We start from the raw sequence: 18,538 nt of genomic DNA, 5'->3' as shown, positions 1-18,538 counted from the left end.
AATTTTCAACTGCAGTAATTAGCGATAACCTCTTTAAGGGCCCAGCATATGTGGATTATAAATATCAAAACACATTACATTTATGTTGAAAAAGATGAGTATTAAATAACAAATAGACTGAACAAACAGATTGTTTCACTGTTCTGTTTGTGGATTGGTCTATGGATTGTTTTTTTTCACTTTTCAGATTGGTACAGAAGTTGGGGAAGATGTTGTATCTAAATGATTACAGTTTCATGCATGTACTGCTGCAGGTCCTAACATTGACAGCATTTACATGGACAAGTCATGACAGTTTTCCTCAAAATGTTTTTGCAGTACTTTTCAGGAAATGTGTTGCTATGCTGTTCTGATTTAGGAAAAAAAGTCAGCCCTACCAATGCTGATTAATCAATTCATAGTAATTTAGGGGAGGGGATATTTAAATGTCTGTGTCTGCCTAGTAATTAGGAAAAGAACGACTCACGAATATCGTGAGGAGAGCTTCATGCGTTGCCAAGACGATTTAAAAAAATTAACAAGAGAAAAGAATTAACTTGTTGTGTCTCGTTACCTTTCCAACACACACACACACGCACACACACACACATATATATAAAAGTATATAAAATAAAACTTCTACTAAGTAAAAGTTTTACTAGTTAAAAAATAGATATGTGTAACATCTAAAAGTTTCATTTAATTAAAGTAGTATGTGGAAAATGTGGGAACACGGGGGGTTACACTACAATACAATAAAAAATAGTATGATCCTTAGGTGTATATGAATATAAGATTGAGAACAGGGGGATATGTAAAAATACATACGAGGCTCCTGAGCAGCTTCATGCACTGGCAGTTCTATAGGCGGAGTACCAGGCTGAGCATCCTAATGTTCCTGTACACAACTGCCGGTCCCTATACCCTGCCTCTGCTCCGAGAATCCAGCGACTGCTGGTCTGCAGCTGCGGTAGAAGTGCCAGGCCCAGAATCCGCTTAACACACAGATAGTACAATGAAACTTGGATGTCTTGTAATAATATAAACATTCAAACAAAAGTCTTTATCTAAAGCGATACAGTACATTTATGTTGTTTGTTAACTATATCTATTACTTATTGCACAATATACCAATTGATGCTAACAATTCATTCCAGATCTGTGCGGTGAAAGAAGAGGTGGAGCTCTGTTGTTCTGGGATTTTAAAAGAATTATAGAAAGAAAATATGACTACTACTATGACTGCTACTACTACTACGACTACTACTACTACTACTAATAATAATAATAATAATAATAATACAAGGCTAAAAGTTTGGTTCCGGGGATCCGGAGATCAACCACATAACTGATCACTTCACATTTTGAAAACCAACTTTTAACTAATTATATATTTTCAGCAATGCCTTCTCTCACATTGGTCAACAAAACCACATTATTGATTGAAATATAGAAAATGAATGTTGCACAAGAGACAAAAATCATGCAGAAGGTGACATGCACCTTGGTAATGAATAGATAATGTTTCAAAAACATGTAGTGAATGTTTTACTTCAAGTGCTTTTCACATTTGTATGTGTAAAAAATGACGTCAAAAGTGCATCTCGAAGTGAGAAATATTTAGCTAACTATCCACTCGACTGGTGGGAATGGAACAAGTATAGAGGATTTAGGGTATAGAGGAATTAGAACTTGAATTACCTCTAACTATATATTACCTACGACTTTTTGTGTCTCAATTATGTATTGTACTGAAAAATATTCTCAATAGTATGACTTTATTTTAAATAGCCAATGAGTAAAAATATGAGAAAGAACAACTATGTCGCAATTAATGTGAGTTAAAACAAAGATAATCATGGTTATCGTGATCATTTTTAGCCTATTGATAAATGAAAATGTAATTATCATCTAAATGCTAGAGGAGGGTAGAGTTAAAATTAAGATGCTTGATTATTTGCTGTTTTTATAGCTTCCAGATGACAGTAACTTCCTTTCCTAAGTCACCCAGGGCGCACTCAAAAGAGAGACCTTTTATATCCATTTTATATTCATGGTCAATCCTGCTGTGAAATAAAATTAACAATATTTAAAAAAATACAAATAAAAACCTACACAAGACTCTGAACTAATCTTTCTCATTCCATACAGTGCTGTAAATGTGAATCATGTAACGATAGCCTGGGCTTCAATGTGATCCATTTAAATGAGCTGTAATTATAATCCTTAGTCATAGTGGTTAAGCCTTCTAATAACCATGCATCACGTTCCTCCACGCGATTGAAGAAATAATGAATACCTCTGTTGTGCTATCAGCTGAACATGTAGTTTGTTCTAACAGTCTGCCAATCAGAACCTCTTGTCACTGGCAGCCCCATATTTAAATCTTACAACAAGCAAAAGATCCCCCTTAAGAATCCACATCTCCATATAACCCTCCTGCTGCTCACCAGCAGTACAATTGAACAAGGAACCGTATGTCAATATCATACAGATCCCTTGCCACCGTATAATTAACACTGCAGCCATCAAAATTAGTAGAGCAGTTTCCCCAGGATGTAACATTCAATAACTGAGTCAATCAGGCTTTAGTCGTGTGAAAAAGGTGCTCACTGTAAGCTGCATGCACGGTATGTGGAATAACCTCCGTAGAATAATGTTCCTGCAATTTTTTTTGATCAAATCTGGGCACACTGTTTTAAAGAATTTGCTTTCATGGATGTTAAGGATAATGATTAGGTTCATTGATTGTTATTTAAGCCTACTTTACAGCCCCATTTTATTAATTTATTAATTCCAGTAGATTTGAAGATCTTTGGGCGTAATGTAGGTGTGATTAAGCCAGGGGTGGCCAGAGTTGACCCTGTAGTAGTTATCTCATTGTACCTGTTAAACCAGGATTGAACACTCCTGGATTAAGCAAACAGAGCAATCCAAGAGTTTGAAATGGCTTGGACTTCAGTGAATAATTCAAGAGATTGTTAGGAATAAATCGAGAGACTTTGTCTGGATTTAACCCTAGCACATCTTGTTTATAAACTCGAAATACATTGTAGGAATGTTTTTCTTTCTTAGCTGATGCAGTGGTGTCCTCCTATGACTTTGAGGTTGATTAAATAGCAGTAAAAAAACTGGGAAATAACGTTGGTCATATTTTCATTGAATCAACCCCTAAATAACCCAGATGTAGGGGTTTTAACCTTCAGAATTCATTTTAAATGATTAATCAAAGTAAGCAAATGTCTAATTAATCACATTTATTCTGTTCCAAATGATATTGAAATACATTGGCAAAGACAGCATGTTCAGTAAATTCAATCATCTTTTAACTGACAAAAAGTAATTGTAGCTATTAAAATAATTCCATAAATCTTACCTGTTGTAAACATTCATTCTTACGAGGTCTCAATTTTTTATTTTTTTAAAGAAACACGTTATAGCAAATTTATTTTTTTATTTTTAAACATGAAATCTGGTACTACACTGGTGTTACACTTTCTTGGTTATTTTACGTGGATAGTAAAATTGTCCGCACTCTTTCAACGCCTTCTTTCCTGTCATTAACCAACCAGCTGTTTCCCTTATGGAGCGACATGTTTTGCAGCCAGTAAGATGCTTCACCCAAAAGACACTGCTGAGACACAAATTACCACAGGATTATGAGTGTTACAGATATCCAATAAGGGAACCAAACTGAGAACTATTGTTTAACACAGTTTAGTTGCGGATGACATGTTTTAAAATGAAACTACATGTTTGAGATATCATGTTTCGTTTCAAACTGTACATTTGAGACCTACATAGTCAATTAAACAATTTAAGATTTATGAAGGTTATTTTTATTATATGCGACTCAGGCTGTTTTGATTAATCAGGTAACATAAATTTGAGTCGGTTAAAAGCTAATTTGTACGATTAATAACTTCTAGTCATTTGTCATTCTGATAGTAATACAAAAAGTCTATACATGTATGCCCGCCCCTATGTTTATTTTGATATTATTATTGATGATGTAATATTTAAATGTATTTTATTTGTGCTGTTGTGGGTTGGCAGGGAAGAGTTAATTGCCTTCCCTGCCAAAGATGTGTATATGTGGGGAGCATTGGGTGGCAGGGAGAGAGGTAAAATCCTCCCTGTAAAAACATGTGGGAATGTGGCTGGAGCCGGCAACTGAATAAATGTTAAAATGATTAATTAAGGCGCCAGACACAGGTGTATATATAGTGGTCAATGGTGTTAGTGGAGGAGTGCTGAGTAGTGGTGGGAAAAGTGAAGCCTCTTGAACCACTGAACCCTCTGAACCATTCGCTTCATAAAAGATTCACTGAGCCGAAGCGCTTCATGCTCCATAGTGACATCTATTGGTAGAGCCGCGTCATTGAACATACTTGAACTTGAACATAGGAGTTACACACAGGCTGCTATTGCCTGGAATTTGGCATTTAGAAATAATGATCTGTAGCCTAATGTACACGAAAGACACCGTAAAGCATGCTTTTTACATTCTCTGTCATTGTCATTTGTGACTTACAAAATTAAGTTACATTTTATAATTTCTCTGTTATCTGGTTATATATCAACCACACATGTGATTACCCAACAAAAAAGCCAGTCACGCATACGCATTATCATACTTGAAATGTAAAATTGTTGTACAATCGAAAGCATGATAATGTTGCTTTAGAAAGGTAGGCATATCTGACCTGATGTACTCGGCTGGGAAATTAGTGTTGAAACAAGTAAGATATTTGATATTTCATTTGATAGCCAGTTTCCTGGTGGCGCAACAAGTTAGTAAATCATATAATTAGAAATGCTTGTCAAGCACAGGATCGAATCCCTGCTCCTGTGAGGAAGTGTGCGTGTAGAGAACTTGTTTTAGATTTTAAATAATAATAATTACATTTTCCAAAATGCAAAACTAAAAGAATCATATTTGCTGATATTTTTTTTAAATAAACAAATTGAAAAAAAAGAGAAAGAAATAATAAACGCTTCCTTCCAGGAGTAATCTAGGCTATATTTCAACGAAGCATTGTATTGATTCTGGTTCAGTCAGATCACGTGATGTGTTGCTTCATGCGGAACACTGTTTGCTTCAGATGGTTCGAGGTGGGTTACGTCATTTGTTTGCTTCACATGAAGCAGTGGTCATTTGACTCACCTGAAGTAGTGAATCACTGAATCAAGTGACTGATCCGAAGCCTCAATGAGCTCCTGTGAGTGATTTGAAGCCTCATGAGGCAATGAACCCCGTGTATGATTTGAAGCAGTGAACCTCGTGAATGATTTGAAGCTCCGCACTAACGTAGTTGAATCAGTTGAAGCCCCTCTCCAAAACTCATATGCATTCTAGTATTAGGCATAGCATTAATGGGTCATTAGTTCAGTGTCTCATCGCTGTCTCTCGGATGGTCAGATTATTTTTAAGCATACAACATACTTAAAGTGTAACCCCAAGTCAATTAAAGCCTATTGGATATTTAAAAAAAAAAAAGTGTTTTTAAAAGTGCATAATATATAGAAACATAACATAATAATAATGTTTATTTTATTACATTTCAGTAAAACATACCTGAATGCAAAGATTTCTACATATACATCCATATATATTTTTATAAAAAAAACCCAAAAAAATGCATATTACATATATGACTTGGCGGACGCGAACCTGTAGATTGAGGTTGATTACTTTCTCGCACTAAACTCATAGAGCCGCCACGGATCCCACAGTAATAACACAAACATCAACAACATATGGTGCTTTAAGGTGTAATGGTGTGTGTTCAATATAGCAATTTGATATTTATAAATTATATTTATTTTGTTGATGTATCACAATGAAATAATATTGAATTCAAGACTTCTTTGACAAAGGTTTGAAAAGACATTTTATTAACAATTATTTCTGGAAAACATCTCAAATAATCATTACATTTATTTTTATAATAATTAACAATAATTAAACTCCCCCAATTTCACATAGTAGTAGCCAGCATATGAAAAAAAATATATATATATAAATTTAACAAAGATTAATTGAAATTATTTTAAAATGTAAGCTGACAAACAGTATATTCTTCCTTCCAGTTCTAACCTATGTCAACAAAGCATTATTGATTCGAAGTAAAGCGTTGTATTAGTGGTTTGTGTCTTCTTTTGTAATTATACCATCAAAACGTTTCGATAGTGCACCTACAACACCGTCTGCAATACTTTACTCTGTGAGCGTGCATGACTGAATACCCCGAGCGTCTGCAGCTTCAGAGGATCCATAGAACTGCTGGCGTTTGTGTCATGTGATGTATTGCTTCATGCGAACCAACTGAACCTTTGATTCACAACACTGTTTGCTTCTAATGGTTCGAGACGAGTCGAAGCGGGTGAGGCTTTGTACCCATCACTAGTGCTGAGAATTAATGTTGCTGAAGACGAGGGTTTTTTGTGCTGAGTGTGTATATGTAAGAAATAACCAACAACAGGGTGTGCGGTAAGACAATTCTTACCACACTCCCTGGGTGTGTTGTAAGGAAAAAATAAGAAATATATTATGTATCCTTCCAGAAAAAATAGTCCCTGAAGACTGTTTGATTGTAACATATATTTTGTACTTTTTTATTTGTCATAAACATTACATTGAACATTGCCATTTATAGTAAAATTTTTCGAGATTAAATGACATTTGTGAATTTAAAGCAGACTAATTTCCCACATGTGAGGGAGGATTCATTGAACAGTTCTTTGACTGAAGGCTCCACTACATCACAACTACTGTAGCAGCCAGGGCCCACTTTCAGTTTAAACAAAAAATCTAACAAAAATGTAAATAGTTCTATACTGCAATTATTCTTGTTGTTTATTCCTTATCTCTTCTTGTAGTTCCGTATTCAATGTATGTCCCTTAAAGGCAAACAGTTAGAAAGGGCAGTATGTCAAATAAGAGGATCGACAGGAAGTGACTCAACTGGGGACCCCTATATTATTTATAATATACACTATTTGGCTTTCATATATATTTTTTCATTTTCATAGCAGTAAAATATGGTTAGTTAAAGGTTTTATCAGTGCATTGCAATATGTGTATTGTTCCAGCACAGCTACAAAGTTCAACCGTCCTAAGTGTTTCAAAATAGTTATCATCAGTTTGTGTAATTATATCAAATAAAGTGTACTGATGTGACAAGTAAATAAAAAAAAATGTACAACTTTGTGTGCATTTTGCAAAAAAAGTATTACGTGGTGATTTTGAGATTTGTGATGTTAACCAAATGCAACCATTACACAATTTTAGATACTTTTCAACAAGCTTATTTTGTTTAAGTTTGGTGTTTTGGGGGTTTTTCTACAATTATAGCATACATTTAGTGGTAAAAAGTATGTTAGGAAACACTAAACAGCAAGTTTGAAATTAATTTAAAAAAGATAAAAAGGGAAAAAAAACGTCAAAAACATGTTCCATTTATTACAGTCTTTTATGTAAATTCACATTTTTATTGACATATATCTTCTTAACCAATAGTACCTCTTACATATAATTAAGTTAAAACAAAAGATAAGCTAAATGGTTACAAAAATAGTTTTTATTTTTTACCCCTTTTTTTTTTTTGAAGATGTCATCTATATGACCTATTTTCTCATATAAGCCAACAGTTCCAGTTGAGCAGGCCTCTTGATTCTAACCCCTGATGGTCTAAACTTTAAAAAAAACAAAGGCCTGCTAATTGTAGCAGAGAGTGTCAACTCCAACCCTATTTAGAGACCCTGGATCCCTGACTATACTGAGAGTCTGTGTTTTTCCTGATCTGGTGACGTCACCACCAAGCCATCCTGTTCATAATATATTAGAATAAACTATTCATTAATAGTTTCATCAATGCTATCGCTATATCATCCATTTGATTTCTCTGTATGCTTAATAATACTGCAGCACTGAAAGTCATTGCCTTATTACATTTTGCATAAAACAAAGCAGACTTAATTTGACTTTGAATTTTAATTTTCAAAGGAGATTGTCTGTCTGTTGTTGACTGCTTGTCAGCAGCACTGGGAATACCTTCAGATTATCTTTTGTCTCTATGGGGTCTATTGATAAAGGGTTAACGCCTGTCGAAATGAGAAAACAGGAGCACATGATCAGATTTCATCCATAGCTGCCTATTTAACGGCACTTGCTATTCATAAGAGATAATTCAGATGCGTTGTTAAGCCCCAACGATTTTTGTCTATGAAGGCATGTTTTTAACGAATTGAGAGAAAGGTTAACGATTACCTCATAAGCATGAAGTTTTCATCGGTCCTGAGCGTCAACCTGCTATTCATAAGAGTGAACGACAGCAAAATGCTGTTGATAACTAGGAGTTATTGAACGCTTTCTACAGTCAAGTCTAAACTAACAACAGCCTTGGCATAGCCATAATTAACACTGCCTATTTTGAAAAAGAAAAAAAAGGAAATAAAACGTTTAATATAAATATATACTCACACAAGAGCATATTCTCTGGCATGCAAGCCTCAATCAGTGTTCCAAAGGGAGTATTTTTTTTTTTGCGCACCACAAAATGATCAATTTTCTGTACAGTGTGCAATACGGCGTGAAACTTTCACTGATTCATAAACATAAACTTGCCCCTGATTGAATCCCTGTTTTATGCAGGGTTTAATATTATCAATAATAATAATAATAATAATAATAATAATAATAATAATAATAATAATAGTTGAGAATTTCTAAGATTAACATTTAAAGTTTTCAGAATTATTATTATTATTATTATTATTATTATTATTATTATTATTACAGTATTATTCAAATGTCCTCCTATAGTGCTTTTTGTTGCCAAACAAATGAAAATACAAAGTATTTATTAAAAAAATACTTTATTTCTAAATTATGACTAGGGGTCTACCTAAAACGCGATTTCGCTGAAATCGTGAAATTGAGGGGTCACCGCGAAATTCACCTCTTTTAGGGGCCAATGCATACAAACAAGTACGGAGAGGAAAAAAAAAGAAACCTTGTTTAAATGAACTATTGCACAACGCAAGTGACGCAAACTACGTATCTTCCTTCTGTAGATAGCGCTTTTTGATTCCTCTGCCGTCCCGTGTGCATTGCACTTAAGCAAAAAACAAACAAACAAAAAACGTCCACAAATAACATATATATATAAAAAAAAATTATCCAAAGCGGTTAACGTTCTTGTTTACCATTCAAATGACAACAAAGTTTTAATCAGTCTATCAGTGCGTCTGTGCTGCTTTTCTGTGCAGTAGGGGGTGGGACAAAGTCAGTGCTGCATTGTTTTGATTTAGATTGCTAAAATCTAGTTTTCAGCATTGTACGTAAAATAGTAGAAATGGATGACAAAGCAAAAAAAGTATATTTCGGTGATAGATCGTGTCAAGATATTTCCCAAAGAAACTGTACATGCAGACAGAAGTAATTGTTTTGCATATCTTAATGTGTCTTTGGAGAAAATACGATTTGGAGAAAATACGATTGATCGCTATTTAGCTTCAGAATCACACATTAAACAAAAGTCTACTACAGAAGCTGCTGAAGAGAACGTAAAATAAACAGCTTTCAGAAAACAAACTAGAAAGTCAGCCCAGACAAAAAGTATTCCTGTCAGTACTACAACGATCCAGCACAGCCACCTCGCTTCAACCTGCTGCTTACTTTTTCGCAGTTGGAATTTTAGACCCGAATAGCCACGTTTTCTTTGTTTTGACTTGGTACTAATAAAATAAATTACTGGATGGGACAAATAACATGACAATGAACGTGCTGCATATATTGCCTTTATTAAAATACGCCAGATGCCCTTGGGTAAACGAGTTTTGGGGCTGTTTCTAATCGATTTCCACATTGTATAACTTGGCAAAGCTTTGCCTTAACTTTCAATGTATGGGCAAGTTAACTACAGGGGGGTGCTGCATGCTTGCCTTTAACAAATGACAGCACTCTGTTTAGTAAGGAAGCAAGTACCACTATTTTTAGGCATTATAGTGTTCTGAAATACTGTCTATTGATTTCCATTACACGAGAGTAGATGTTAAAACTTCAGGGTGATTTGAACTCGGCTCTCGCCAAGATAAGCACCAACTAAGACGTAGCTTTACAGTAAACTAATGTGATCCATATGTGTCTCCATCCATTTGTGCTTCCTTCCATATGATGATGTAGATATCCTTCTGTCTGGTGTTGTTGGCTTTAGTGTAATCCTGGCTCCAGGGATCAGCTTATTGCCTCCCTAGAGCATCAGCACACACAACGGCTGCGATGCTGGCTCCGGGGATCAACCACAGTGGTCTCCCCAGCGCATCAGCATGACAACCGTCTGGATTGAGCTAAGTAGGGTACATCTATGGGGTCTTCAAGTGGGTTTATTTAATGTTTAAACAGAAATGTCAGAGAAATCCTAATTTTATTCTGCAACCTACCTGTGAAAAATACGTAAATTTACCGCAATTTAAGTAGACCCCTAATAATGACATGTCCTGAATTTTTGGCAGACGTGATAGGGGCATCAGAATCAGGTTTTGAAAACTGCCCATGACTGGCAGCTGGGTTTTGGTACAACTGTCGGTGGATTCCGTTTTTCTTTTTGCAACGGCTATCGACGGCAACCAGGGAACATCAATAATGCTGATTATTTCATCAAAAAGAGGCATATTTTTGTTCTTGAACGACAGTATACCCATTCATTATGACAGTCGGCAAGTAATTTTATGAATAGGGCCCTATAAGAGCCGAGGACACCCTGGCCGACCTAACCCTCCCTCCCCCCGGGCGTCGCTCGGCCAATTGTGTGCCGCCCCCTGGGAGCTCCCATACACGGTTGGCTGTGGAATAGCCTGGACTCAAACCGGCGACGTCCAGGCTATAGAGCGCATCCTGCACTCCACGTGGAGCGCCTTTACTGGATGCGTCACTCGGGAGCCCTGGGATATAATCTCTTATAGCCCAAATAACCTCAGCACTTTTATCAAAGTTGCTCCTTTAAGAGCCCTGTATGCGTCAGACGTTGTCTCCGTCCCCAAGAGACAAATACGAGTTACGTATAAGGCTCAGCGCCATTTTCTTTTCAGGCCTGCTGCGCTGGAATGAACACAGTGACCTTGAAGGTTAATGGTTACATTTCTATTTCAGGGAACCAGGGTTATGATAATAACCTAACGTTCCCTTTCAAGTATGAAATGTAACCATAACGTAATGGTATAGAATACCCAACCCGTCGCAAGTGAAGGACTTGCAGCACCGGCAGATGTGCTAAAAAGGAAGATAAACTGCCTTTAGCATTCTGGCTGAGGACCGATGAGAACCTGGTAAAAGTATAAGGCATGGCCCATACTGCAGTGCTGCAAATGTCTGTGACAGATGTGCCCTGGAATAACACACAAGAGGTTGCAAGGCCTCTTCTGGAGTGACCAGTGACCTTCTCTGGAGGGGGCAGGTTGGCTAGATCGTATGTCATCCTGACCATGTCTGCAATCCACTTTGACAGCCGTTGTTTAGACAGGGCTTGTCTGTGGAACTTAGACCTGAAGCAAATAAACAATTGCTCTGATAGCCCTAACCGGACAGAGCGTATGTAACATTCTTTCCCTGTCAGAATGGAAAGGAGGTGGACGGAAGACCTCCAATTCCACTGGTTGATATGGAAAGCATAAATACTTTTATGGAGAAAAGCAGGATTGGTGCGGAGAGTAACCTTAGTTCTAGCCTTTGCAAAAAACAAACAGGCTTTTTCTGTTGAGAATGCTTGCATTTCAACTACCTGCTTAGCAGAGGTAATAGCAAGCAGGAAAGCTGTCAGTAACTGACAGGAATTTCAGCTCTGCTGAATGTAGCAGCTCAAATGGCGGTTTTCTAAGCGCATCCAGCACTACATTAAGTCACCAGCGAGGGACAAACACCCTTCAAAAGCTGTCCCATCAGGAAGTGTGTTCCTGGAGAGACTAAGTCCATTTTAATATGGCAAGCTGAGATAGCTGCCAGGTAGACCTTAAACGTGGAGGGAGATTTCTCTTCATGAAAAGGGTCCTGCAAAAATTGCAGTATATCTGCTGTGGGGCAAGTCGTCGGGTCCAGTCAACACAACTGACACCATGTCAGGAATATCCCCCATTTATAACCATACTGGGAACAAGTAAACGCTGCTCTGGCATTCTGAAGAGTCTCACAGACTTTGTCAGATAACCCGAGATGGCTCAAATGTCTCTGCTCAGGGGCCAGACCCAAAGTTGCAGAGCTGTTGGATCTGGATGCCACAGAGTCCCCCACGCCTGGCTCAACAGGTCGCGACGGGCTGGCAGCTACCATGGCTAACCGAACAAGAGCTATGCCAGTCGAGAACCATGTTCTCCTGGGCCACTTTGGGGCTACTAAGAGCACCCGGGCCCAATCTTGCCTTATCTTCTCCACGCACAGTGGAAGCAGTAGCAATGGTGGGAAAGCATAGAGTCCTGGGCCATCTGTGGGTCAGCATGTCTATGCCGAGCGGGTAAATCACTCTTCATTAGGGAATACCAGTGGGGACAATGGGTGGGGTCGCAAAGAGATCTATCTCCACACACCCGAACCTCTCCCAGAAGTCGCCATTCCGAACTGTGGGGGCCCTCTCTGGAGAGGCGGTCCGCCGCCCAGTTCCTCACCCATGGCAGGTGAACTGCTTTTACTAAAAACAAGTGCTCGTGAGACCATAACAAAAGCTCCCCGGCAACACGATTGAGACTGAGAGACCGGAGACCCCCCTGGTGGTTGATGTAAGCCACCACTGTGGTGTTGTCTGTATGAATCAGCACATGTCTTCCTTGTATCTCTCTGAAAAATTGCTGCAGGGCCAGATGAACTGCCCGCAGCTCCAAAACATTTATGTGGAGACCCTCTGTGAACAGGAGAGAAAGAATCTGAGCTGCAAATCTCCGACCAGGAAGGGCGCTAAGTAAGGTTGGTGGTATGTCTTCACAGGGATGGGCAGACTCGATGGTAGGACGGAACTAGAGGTCAGCCATCTTGGGGAAAAGGGCTAGCTGTAAGACTGCTGACCGACTTTATTGTGATCAGCTGCGTTGCGGACGCCACACTGATCACAGGAACGAGTTTAGCAGTACAAAGGGGGCGCAGCTACGTTCCAGACAGCGCCCCAACCTAGGTTGGACTCCTTCCTCAGGCAAAAGCTGAAAGAGAAAATGATGCTGAGCCTTATGCATCACTCGTATTTATCTCCAGGGGGCGGAGATGATGTCTGACGCATATGGGGCTCTTAAAGTAGCAGCTCTAATAGTGCTCATGTAATTCGGGCTATAGGAGATTATATCCCATCAGGTAATGGTTACATTTCGTACTTGAAAGGGAATGGACGATGATAATATGTCACATAGAAATGTCCTTCATTCATATCAATACATTTTTTTTTTATTTAACAGCTGTTTTTATATATGGAAGACATGCTCAAAACTCTAGTGATTGGTCATAGGCACTAAAACTGCTGTAGGTTACATTCCCTATTGTATTTGTAGCGACATCATAGAACATTTAGCTGACCACGTTTTTTCTTAATGTATTCATTTGGTTACTGGTCATGTACCTGGCTTTATAATGATCGGTGTACTGCAGGAAATGTAGCCCTTTCATTGGCTTGTGAATTGTTTGTAATGAAATCTTAGGATGATACTTAACTCGTAATGTAAACTTTTACAATGACAAATTCCATCTGCCTGCTGGTCAAGGTTTTTGTCTTTTGGTGTACGATTGGAAATTAAGGTTGCAGATTACATGAGCCAGTGATTATTTTGTCATTATAATTTTAAAATAACATCAGAATAACATAATGTGGTTACCTTTATTCTGTACAAATTAACTGCAGTATGCCAAAGTAACAACATAGGAATGGGCAAAGCTTGTTAAACTACTGTGGAGATTTGATTTAGTATTTGAATTTAAATGGATTTATACAATTGAATAATAGGTTTCTTTAAGTAGCTTTTTTGGCTACAAAGCAGAGGTTTGCAGTTGAGAGAGTATGACTTGACCAAAAGCTTGCACTCTGCACCTGCCCCGAGTCTAGCCCTCTGGGCATGAGTTTAAAACAAGTGGTCTACACCTGATACACTGTGGCCACAGCAGCCCTTGAAAAGCATGCTTTATGGAAGCACTAGACACTGTTTGAAGAGCTTACCTTGATCCTGTCCATGCAGGCTTCCATCTTGAGCTGCTCCACTGATTTCCTGGCTTGGGATATACTGGCTGTGCTGTTGTTGGCCATGCCGTCCTTCATAGTGTCTTCCTAAAATAAGTACAAGTAATTTGGTTACAAATTTCAGGTAGAAAGCCATTTGTGGGTCCAAATACAGTGCATGTATTTGAATTATGTAGTGATAATTATATTTCCATATGTAAATATCTCTTAATAAGTCTTACAGCTTTAATAACCAGTTTAAAATAATAATGCTTTTTTTTACTAGTCTTACAGTACTTGTACTTCTTAATTAAAATGTCCTCATCAATATCAGTGTGGGCCTTCCTCTTCCTCACCGCCTGCAGCAGCAGCATTGACATGAGAAGTGAGGGAAAAGAGTGAAATGAGTATATGTGCCAAACTACCTGAAAGGAAAGCAGGTAAACTGAGACCTAATAAAAAAGAATGTACAGATTTAAAATCAATCAATCAATCAATCAACCTTTAGATTTATATAGCACACCCTATACATTAGCATGTCCCGGGGTGCTTTACATCCTCATAGAACACAAGGTTTTAATCTTCGATTTGAACATGAATATGGAGGAGATGTCTCCGAGATCCCTAGGGAGAGAATTCCAAAAGAAATGGGGCTTGTGACGGGGTACGCCCCGCCCCTGTGTATTAGGTCACATGTATATAAACCTGCAGTTGATCGAGGTTAGTGTGTTCAGAGGTGGAACGAGACGTGAAAGAGAAACTAAAAGAAATCATTACAATTGCTATTCGTGCTGGGTTTATCGCAACACAATACTTGTGTGTTCTGTGTCTGTTTGTCTGTCTGCTTTGGCCAACGTGCCTTTTTGTTTTGTATAAGTGTTTTGTTCTGTTTTATTTAATTTTTTTATTTATTAATAAAACGTGCTGCAGCGCCTTCATATCCCAGTGCTGTCTCTGTGTGTGCTACTCCTTCCTGGCCTGACGTCACCACACAAGCCAGCCTGTTCACACGGCTATATGACTAAACGCCCTAGCACCAAATATATTAGTACGACTACGAGGGACCACAAGGAGATGAGCCTCAGCAGAATGAAGGCTTTGGCCGGGCGTGTATCTTTGAACCAACTCTGCAAGACAGTGAGGAGCAAGACCATGCAGAGAGTATTTTGAATTCTATTCGCTGAGCTACCAGTAGCCAATACAGCCGAGACAGCACAGGAGTGATGAATTTTGTACGAGTTGCAGGTGATTTAGAGTCTTATGTGTAAGACCAGCCAACAATGCATTGCAGTGGTCCTGTCTTGAATCGAAACCTCAGCTGATGTTAAGTTTAAAAAAGGGCAGATTCGTGCTGTGTTCCTCTGATGACACCTTTGTAATAGCCCGAACATGTGCTACAAAGTTTAATGAGGGATAAAAGAGGACCTCAAGATTTCTCACTCCCGAGCTCAAAGGGACAGTACAGTTTCCAATAGTGACGGATGTTAAAGTCATGGTTAGAAGGAGTCATCTGGGCCCCAATAGCATTTAATAGCATATAATTGTAGGACATTTTTACTCATCCATAGCTGAATTTCAGACATACATCTTTTCAAGGCGTCCAGGGAGTCAGACATACACTTACAAAAGTGTTCTTGCATAACTGAACACATACGTTTTACTTTATAGGCTTAAAAGTCTTTAACTATACCATACGTGACTAGGGGAAACTTGTTTCCTTCAATTGTTTAATTGTTTAATTCAGGAAATTGTTCACAGCAAAATCCCTCTGAAAACAGCAGAGTACCATTAAAATGAAAGCTAGGTCTCACCCAACATAGCTTCAACTTCAAAATCACTGAAGGAGGTGCAAAAACACTACTGATAGCATAGAAATACCATAATACTTATTACTCTGAAGAACCATTTGCAAACCACAGCATTACCAGACAAAACAGCAAAATGAAACTAGAACAAACATTGGCCAGTGGTACTAACACGGTACAATACTACTGGAAATGTGTTGTGCCACTCTGCCACTGGGTACCATTGTATGTCTCTTACCAGTGTAGCAGTACAGAACCATTTCCTGGTCATTGAAGTGCCACTGCCTTTTACATTGAACATTAATTGTTAATTCCAGCCCACTTTCTCCTATTAATCTTCACTGCAAATTGTAAAGATTCTAAAGGTATGGAAAAAGCATGTCAAACTGCAATTTCACAGTGCAAATGAATTTACCATGGTAAACTTTTATAAAGACTACATTTCTTTCTTTGAACAAGTTTTGCAATGAATTCACAAATTCTCTTTTCCTCAATACACAGGTGGCATTACAGGTGATGCCAGGAAGATTGCTGTAGCTGGGCTCAGTCAAGCAGAGAGATTCACTGAACTCCATTCATGCAGTCAATGAACCCTGTAAGAGCTGTGTAATTCCAGGATTTATATTACCATAGCACCGGACATGTGTTGCTATGTTAATGCCATTATGAAAATAATAATCACATTTTGTTTGAAAAAATATTAATCAAAATTAGTGTTGATGTCTATTTGTTACAAGACGGCACAAGCTCACAGATCATTTACAGCAGTTGAGACATCCCATTTTAATGCAGTGGACTCTGGAGTGGACATGAAACATTTGAGTTTGCTTAGTTTTGGGATTGTATGGTCAAATCCCTGTTTATGTTTAGCATAAGGAGCCTGTGCATGTAAATTATTGTGAATGCTATAGTGTGTGTGAGTTTTGAAGTGGAGATTGTTATCGAGAACTGTAGTTCCTCACATCAAGTTACAGCGAAGCGCAAGAACTGCAGTGACTATCTGTAGAGCTCGGATAGTTTTTGTGTTTTCAGGGTATTGGTGCAGATTGCAGCTGAACATATGTAGCACTCATTCTTTCTGATCAGGGTGGGATCAGCCAGGCAGAATACCATAAGGAAAATAAACTAGACCACACTACTATGTCGGGCAATGAACACCATTTTAATAAATACAGGTGGTAAACTATACTTAACAAACAGGGCAGATCTAGAATACACAATCACGGCAAGCAGTTTGCACTGCCCGTTAATTAAGAGAGAGCCCAGCATCGCCAGAGTGCCCAGCACTACTGCCTGAGAAAGATACCCTGTGCCGCAGCTGCCTCCAGAGAGCTCAGCTCCACAACTGCCGTCCGAGAGAGAGTGTCCCGCGCCGCCCAAGAGAAAGTGCCCCACACTGCCAGTGAGAGCACGCCGCAGCGCCGCCACTGCACAGCGACACCAGTGAAAGAGTACCTCCCTGTCTATCTGAGCTAAACCATTTAATAAGAAGCGTCCTGCTGTTCCAACGCTTCAATAAAAATAGCAGTTTTCACTGCTTTAAACTGCATCCTGTGCCGTCTCCATTTCTTCCTGCTGCGGACCAGATACGCTGCCACTAATATATATAGCAGATTGTTAAGTATCTGGAATATGAATTGAATGCATTGATTGCTAGGTTACTATTTCTAGTAATCGGATAATGGTGTTAAATAACAGTGAGTACTGGGTGCATTTAATAGATCTGAGGAGTCCTGCTTTTAATACGCTCTGATGACAACATGTCGAAACATGTCAGCGTACCTGTTTTTACCTTGTTTTAATGAATAAAGTATGAATAATTGACACACTTTTGGGATGTAGACTTTTATTTAACATCTATATACTTATGCACAAAAGAAACGCAACTCTCAGGTCTAATGGATTTAATCAAAAATATAGATCAAAGAATCATGATAAGTTTTCAGTATAAAACGTGACACACTGTCAAAATGAAAACATTACAAAGTTAATATCGGGTATGACTTCCCTGAGCATTACCACAATCCTGGCAGTGTTGACGCATAGACCTGATCAGCCTCTGGATAGACTGCTGTGGGATGTTCCGCCGCTCTTCCTGTACAGCTGCAGCCAGCTAGTGAAAGTTTCCTGGTAGCGGTTGCCCCACCGGTTGGCTTGAAAAATGCAGTCAGCATAACGGTCCTGGGCCGGTGTGGTGACCCCCTGCCTTCCAGGACATGGTCTGTCCCTCACAGAGCTAGTTTCCTGGATTCTGTGGACTAGTCTGCTGATTGTTGAAGCAGAACATCTCATTCTCTGGGCAACTTCTTTCACAGACAGGCCACCTTCAATCATGCCCATAGCAACCAGGCGATCTTCATTACTCATGCGGGGCATGGTCGTATCTTTCGCTGTTCTTGCGTTAATTAAAATCATATCTTTTCTAATAGCTATTTATACAGATTCTTAATCAACTCATTTTGGCAATTTTATCTCAACTCAAATAACAAACACTGAGCACCTGGCATTTTTGTGAAATCACATGACTTGAGCTCAGTATTTTGTTATCCAAAGGAACAATACTACTCA

The 18,538-nt window shown here is 38.6% G+C and overlaps 1 protein-coding gene across 2 annotated transcripts in view; it reads right to left on the bottom strand.

The window, feature by feature from the left end:
- Nucleotides 1-18,538, bottom strand: part of LOC117410369 (guanine nucleotide-binding protein G(I)/G(S)/G(O) subunit gamma-4) — a 60,472-nt gene that overhangs the window by 11,781 nt on the left and 30,153 nt on the right. For both annotated transcript variants that reach the window (XM_034921547.2, XM_059025435.1), the window contains exon 2: nucleotides 14,166-14,273. In XM_034921547.2, the coding sequence (XP_034777438.1) occupies nucleotides 14,166-14,264 (99 nt within the window). In that variant the 5' untranslated portion in view covers nucleotides 14,265-14,273. The remainder of the gene's footprint in view (nucleotides 1-14,165; nucleotides 14,274-18,538) is intronic.

This window comes from Acipenser ruthenus, chromosome 6 (genome assembly GCF_902713425.1).
Source record: "Acipenser ruthenus chromosome 6, fAciRut3.2 maternal haplotype, whole genome shotgun sequence".
Lineage (NCBI taxonomy): Eukaryota > Metazoa > Chordata > Actinopteri > Acipenseriformes > Acipenseridae > Acipenser > Acipenser ruthenus.
The sequence above is the reverse complement of the archived record's forward strand: the minus strand, read 5'-3'. Positions and strand labels throughout refer to the sequence as shown.